The sequence below is a fragment of the Nicotiana tomentosiformis genome, chromosome 11 (assembly GCF_000390325.3).
Source record: "Nicotiana tomentosiformis chromosome 11, ASM39032v3, whole genome shotgun sequence".
Classification (NCBI taxonomy): Eukaryota; Viridiplantae; Streptophyta; class Magnoliopsida; order Solanales; family Solanaceae; genus Nicotiana; species Nicotiana tomentosiformis.
Window position 1 is genome coordinate 114151477 of NC_090822.1, and position 7088 is coordinate 114158564.

The 7088-nt window shown below is 34.2% G+C and overlaps 1 protein-coding gene across 1 annotated transcript; it reads right to left on the reverse strand.

Moving 5' to 3' along the window:
• Positions 1-120: 120 nt before the first annotated feature.
• Positions 121-4654, reverse strand: LOC104111223 (uncharacterized). Its single transcript, XM_009620872.4, has 4 exons — positions 4046-4654; positions 2752-3173; positions 742-1284; positions 121-587 (listed from the first exon to the last, which is right to left on the reverse strand). The coding sequence occupies exons 1-4, from the start codon at positions 4452-4454 to the stop codon at positions 480-482; spliced, it is 1482 nt and encodes a 493-aa protein (XP_009619167.1). The 5' UTR covers positions 4455-4654; the 3' UTR covers positions 121-479.
• Positions 4655-7088: the final 2434 nt, after the last annotated feature.

Here is a 7088-nt window from a genome sequence, read left to right on the forward strand (position 1 = left end):
ATTATCAGTCTCTAATAGACAGATACAGTAGATGTACCGCAGCAGAACATGAAAATGATGAAGAAATTTATGGTCCAATATCTAATCTGAATGATTTAGGTTTCAAGAATTTCAACACCATTTTCTGAACATGCTTAGGTTAGTACTCCTGGAGATTGAAAATCCTACTTATAACTTGTCATGTGGTTGGTAACAAATTTGACTTGTAAAAAAAACTACAATGGTCAAATTGGTGTCACGTTTACACAGGAAAAAAATTGAAAAATTCAGGTGCCGCAAATTCATTTTACTTCCAGTGTTTCTGTAGCTTCTATGGCCATACTTTCTGGTACCACTGAACTGCAAATTTCCAAGTCTTCTCCTTTAATGCAGAACAGTCTCTTCCTTTTCCAATCCAGAGCTTATGGCCTAAGAAAAAGACTAAAGATAAACAAGAAAAATGGAGTAGGCAACAGAACTAAAGCCTCTTTCTCTAACAGCTACAATTCACTGATTTCACCATCTCTGCAACTGCCTACCCACATGTACAGATTTGTTTTTGAGTTATTGTTTGATGGTAGAACACCACAACACTCCCTCCTTGGAGACTGCAGCAGAAAAATGAAAATCCACTCAGACAAAGGCACTATAATGAATATTCTAAAGAATGTGGAACAATCGAGGTGCACACAAACTGGTACAGACACCAGTGTAAAGAGCGTTAAGAAAGAAAAGGTTTATGTAGAAGTGCCTAAAATGTACCTTCTGCCATCGGTTGCTATCTGGTCTTTTCAACAGAACAATGTTGTTGATATTCTCAGGTGACTCAACTTTCCACCTGCAATAAGGTGAAGGCTCTCTATGTCGATAATAAATCCCAATTATCTGCTTCCTCGTTCGATCATATTTAGCTGTGTTCATGTAATACACAAAAGGCTTCTGGCAAGGATGCTTTGTAACAGGCCTAGTGTTGAATGCATAAGCTGTATAATCAGCTCTTCTGTACCAATTGAGAAATGTTCTTGTGGGCATTTCAAGTTCTCTAGGAGAAATATTACCCCTAATGATCTGAACCACATAACCCCATGATACTGAGATTGACCAATATCTTTCTTTGTCATAGCAGATTGACTGTTGCATTAGGCTAGCTGAGTCGAGTTTTGCAGATTCAAATAGGCGTTGGAGGCCGGAAACTCTGCTCATTCCTGGGAATATTGGATCTACTACATCAAGATGGTGAAGTGATACAAGTGGAGTTACTGGATGTGCTCCCAATAGGCCTAGTAAGTTCCCATATACATCATACTATACTAGCACAAACAAAAAGATCATCAACTTCAGCCAATGCTTTAGTGTATATATAAAGTTAAAATTGAATATACAATCAACAGGTATAAGAACTTTCGGGAGTTTATGACCGAGGGAATTCCAGATTTCCAGTGTTAAATTCATGCATGGTCACTTAATTTTATCCACTATATCAGTAAAGTCACGGAACTATTGTCTCGTTTTAAAGTAACTAACTTTTACGTATCCTCTAAAACAAGACTCTTTTCTTAAATATTTCATGACTACTTTTATTGCTCCTAGATAAGGGCGAACTGCAGCAATAACCACTTTTAAGCCCGCTATTTATAATATATTCACAGTTTACAATGTATTTAAAGATTAGCCAATTCACCCAAACTTCACGCCTTAGTGTCATGAATTTTTGAGCTGCTAATTTGAAATTCAGGACTAAGTGTCTTGAATTTCTAAACTACTAATTTAAAATTCAGGACATAAGATTCTAATTTCAGGACACAATTTTCGAACTTTAGAACATGATGTCCTAAAGTTTGAATTTTGAGGTTTAAACTCTAGGACGTCGTGTCCTAAAGTTTGGGCGAAATTGGCTAATCTTTAAATACACTATAAATTGTAGATATATTTTAAACAACATGCTTAAAAGTGGAGAAATTCAAAAATAGCCAGATTTACAAGTGATAATTAAAAAATAGCTACAATTTCAAAAGTAATCGAAATTTAGCCACTTTTCATGTAAAGATAAATCTGAACGAAAACATTGTTCAAAATCCGGAAAATATTCCAGCACAATATACTGGAGTTCCAGTATATTATACTGGAACCCCGGCATATTATACTGGAGTTCCAGTATAATATACTGAAATTCCATCATAATATACTGGAGTTCCAGTATAATATACCGATCCAGCATAATATGTTGGAAGTTCATACACAGGTGCTCCAATCTCCATTATATTATGCTGAAACTTTCCGCGTGTTGGAGTTCCAGCATAATATGCTGGAAGTTCATATGCAGGTGCACCAATCTCCAGTATATTATGCTGGATCGGTCCGTGTTGCAGTAAAATAGTGGCTATTTTCAATGACTTTGCAAACACTGACTATTTTTTAATTACCAGTATGAAAATTGGCTAGCCCGTGCTATTTTTACTTAAAAGTGACTACCTGGTGTCATTTCCACCCTAGATAATTCAGGATGGTAAAGCAAAGTCATCTGCAGATTTGGATGCAAATTTGGATCTACGCTACAAGTTAACTTACTGATCAGTATATTTTAACCTGTTGTATTAGATATTTGCTTGTTATTAATCTCATTTTTGTCGACGATTGCATGTACTTATCTCTTTGTTGACCTGATAGTGTGAAAATTCTTTTACACTATCAACATATAAAAGCGAAACTCTATTAATATAAACCAAGACCAATGGTAAAAGCCTAAGCCAAGAGGTTTTATTTAAAGTTTACCTGATGAAATCCACGTTCTTTGGTAAGGGGGACTCCAAGTTCAGCCATACAAGCTTGAATTCTATCATCACTACCATATAATCCAGGATATCTCTGAATACAACGATCTTGCATTTTTTCTAACTCTTTTGCCAATGGATAACTAATAGCAAATCCACCACCCCCATAAGCCATAGCATATGAGAAAAATATATTCTGGACATGACTTTCTGAAGAGCTACCAATGTAATAATATTGGTTATGATCATACTTTGATAAAACTCTAACCACATTTTCTACAATAAAAACTGTGTCATCATCTCCCATTACAAACCATCTCACATCTTTCAAACCCAACCTTAATGTCTCTGAAACTACCCTGGAAATCCTCAATGCTGATCTTTTCCCTTGACGATTCGTGTATAGAAACTTCGACGTGTCACCTGAAATCGGAAAACAAAGAAAAAATCATACCTTGATGATCAATATTTCTATTCAACAACAACAATAACATATCCAGTGTGATCCCGCAAGTGGCGTCTAAAGAGAGTGGAGTGTACACAGACCTTACCCCTATCTTGTGTGAGATAGAGAAGTTGTTTGCGATAGAGCCTCGGCTCAAGAAAAACGTTTTTAAGACGATCAATATTTCTATTACTAGAAAAAAAAAATCATACATTGACTATCAATATTTCTTCTATTACCAGAAAATTTGTCACTTCTGTTGAGTTGAAAAACATACATGTCTATATGTTGCAAATTCAATATGTTTAAATTTAAATGTAAAAAGAATCGAGCATATGCCTTCTTTTGTCAACTTTGATATGCAGAGGTATTGGTCTAGTCCCCCCTACACAGTGGCAGATGTAGCATATAATTAACGGGTTCAACTCATGGACCAAGCTTTTTTCATACGGATCACAAATCTATATGTGAAAAATTACTAAAAATAAAAAATAAAAAAATTGAATCTATTTCAAATGTATGTTTCAGTGATAAGAACCTAATAATTGAACTCATCAAATTCAAACCCTAGATCCGCCTCTATCTCTCTTAGTATTTCCTTATTTCTTGTGACACATTTCAAATAGGTAGTCCGGTGCACAAAGTATCCGTGTTCATGCAGGATCAGGGGAAGGGTCACGCCCCATAGGATGTGATGTCGACAACCTACTCTAATAAAAGCATTAATGGCTGCTTCTGCGGCTTGAACACGGATAGGTCATACGGAGATAACTTTACCATTGTAACACGTTTCAAATGGTGGAAAAAAAAAAGTAATGTTAATTTAATTTCCAAAGAAAAAAAATGCTACCTGAAATCTTAATATCAGGAAGAGCTTCATTTCTGTTGGTTTTTACATTTTTGTCTAACCAAACAACTCCTCTTGTTTCCCCCGGTCTCCACCATAATTTTATATACTCTTTCCTTTTCTCCCACAAATTTGATGATGCAGCTATTCCAAATACAATATGTTTGAGCTCAGGCTCCTTTGCTCGAACATATTCTTTGGTTCTTTCATGTCGTTCTTGAAAAGTGAGTGAAGACGAGTTCGTGGAAAAAGCTTCAGTGGTTGAAATGTTAGAGGAAGTATTAACACAATCTGAAGAATCATCATTATTAAGAATGAGCTTTGAAGAGTAAAGAAGATAAATGATTAATAAAATAAAGAAGAGCCAAGTCACGGATTTGCGATGGCTACGTTGAGAAGAAGCAGAAGTCATTATTAATTATTATGGAGTTTTAATTAATTAGCATGGGTAATTGAGTTTGTTTTCAGTTTCTGGTGATCATTGTGATTAATTTTTAGCTGAAGCAGCAAAATTAGGAGGAGGAAAAGTAAGTGAGAAATGTTCGGATCAATTAGGAGGAGATTTTTGAAGTTAGTTAGAGGATTGAACGAAGATGAAGGCGTGCATATGGCTCTCTAATAATGTTAATTAGCAAAGTGATATGCTGGACTTTTACAACAATAGTTATAATGTTATTAATTATTACTATTCAATGTAACACTATTAGCCACAGCCAAAACTTGCGTACAAAGTTTGAAAACTCCATATAAATAAGGATTATTTGCCGCGAGAATCGCGCGCAAAGATCAACAACAACAACAACCCAGTATAATCCCACTAGTGGGGTATGAGGAGGGTAATGTGTACGCAGACCTTACACCTACTCTGGGGTAGAGAGGCTGTTTCTGATAGACCCTCGGTTCCCTCCCTCCAAGAACTCCCCACCTTGCTCTTGGGTGACTCGAACTCACAACCTCTTGGTTGTAAGTGGAGGGTGCTCACTACTAGAGCAATCCACTCTTGTCATAATTTTAAGCGTGATCAACAACATCAGATGCAAGACGGAAAGAAAATTTTATGGATGAGGTAGCAAACAAGGTGAGGAAATACAAAGGAAAAAAAATACAACATTCCAAAAACCTAAGCAAAAAGGGACATTTTTCAATGTGTATGATCGAAATTCATTAAAAACATATAGATGAGTCAATATACAAAATTTGACGAATTTTGGAGGTGATTTGGACTAGTTTTGAGTCAAAATTCGTAGTTGAAATCGACTTTAAAATTTCTCTACATATGAATCAAACATGTATCTCACATATAGGTATACATAGATATACAAGAGATACATATTTGATACACACGTGATACCAAAGATACATGGGAGATACACAATGAGATATATATATCATTTTCTTCCATGTTATACTTCGAATTTAGCTCAAATTTCAATTCAAACCACCTAAAATCTCTACCAAATAGTCCCAAAATTAAGATTTACATTCCTTAAGATGTACCGGATCTATTCCAATAATACCCACTCGAAATAAATTCTAATTTTAAAAGCAAAATTTTTGAATTCAAGCTTTAGAGAGCTTAAATAGATGTCCATGGAGTTTTCAATTTAATCCTTTGACCCAATCCAACAAACTAATATTTAATAGCGATTTCTAAATCGAATTAAGGCGCTCGATTCTCAGAACTTCAACTTAAGGGAATTAAAATATTGCAACTTAAAGGAATTAAAATATTGCAAGATTAGCCCATTGTCTCAAAAAGTTTGAACTGCCTTTGTGTTTTAGCAAAATAGACTTGTGTTAAAAAATGACATTTGGGCTATTTCTTGTAGATATTTTATTTTGGACTAGTTTTGGTTGAAATTGTTTATGGACTGACACTTTGGATAGTTTTCTCTATTTAATATAAGAAAAAAAAAATCAGAAATAGGCAGATTTGCAACTTGTAATTGAAAAATAGTCACAGTTTCAAAATTAATCGAATTTAACCATTTTTTCATGTAAAGATAAAAACTCAACAAAAACACCATTAAAACTTCGGAAACATTCCTACATAATATGTTGAAGTTCAAATTTTTTACATATGAGATTTCATCACAATGTGCTAGAATTTCATAATATGCTGGAGTTCCAACATAACATGCTGGAAGTTTATATGCATGAGCTCCATAATCTAGCATATTATGCTGGAACTTTCCGTGTGCTGGAGTTCCAGCATAATATGCTAGAAGTTTATATGCAAGAGCTCCATAACTCAGTATATTATGCTGAAATTTTTCGTGTTTCAGTAAAATAGTGACTATTTTTCAATGACTTTGCAAATACTTGCTATTTTTCGATTATCAGTCCAAAATTTTCACTTTAATATACCTAATATTACGATCAAATAACTGTATTTTTATATTCCGACAGGAGATCATTGCTCAAGTGATTTATATGATTTGGACCTTCTAAGAGCAAATAGCTAGTAATGAAAAAATAAATGTACTTAATGGATTGAATCTGATTGATTCGGATTCAAACTTCTATTAAATTGGATAAAAATACCTACAATTGTTAAACCAATTCAAGTGGAACCAAAATTGCATTAAATTGAGAGGAAGGTTTCGAGGTTTGGTTTGGTTTTATAGTTTTATTCTTCTTTCCTATTAGTTAGAATTTCTATATTACAACTATGTAGTAATAATTTAAATTCCAGATTTCACTTTTTTTTAGGAATACTTGTGTATAATGTTGCCTTTTTCTGATTTCTGCGAAAAGCTGACAAGAGCAGCTTCCAACAAAAGTTTTGGGCCAAAACTTGATTAGAGGTCCACAAAGAATTCGGGGCAAGTTACATATTTGGTATTCGCTAAACAATTATACAAAAATTATGTATATTATATTTTTAATATATAAAAAATATACTATATTTTATCAGCTACTATCTAAACTGTATAATTTTCCCAAGAATTCTTCAAGAGAAGGGGTCCACATAGCACCGAAACCGTTCTTGGGCTTATGTGAGTACTCCTATATGACCCATAATACCTGCATATTGGCAGAGCAG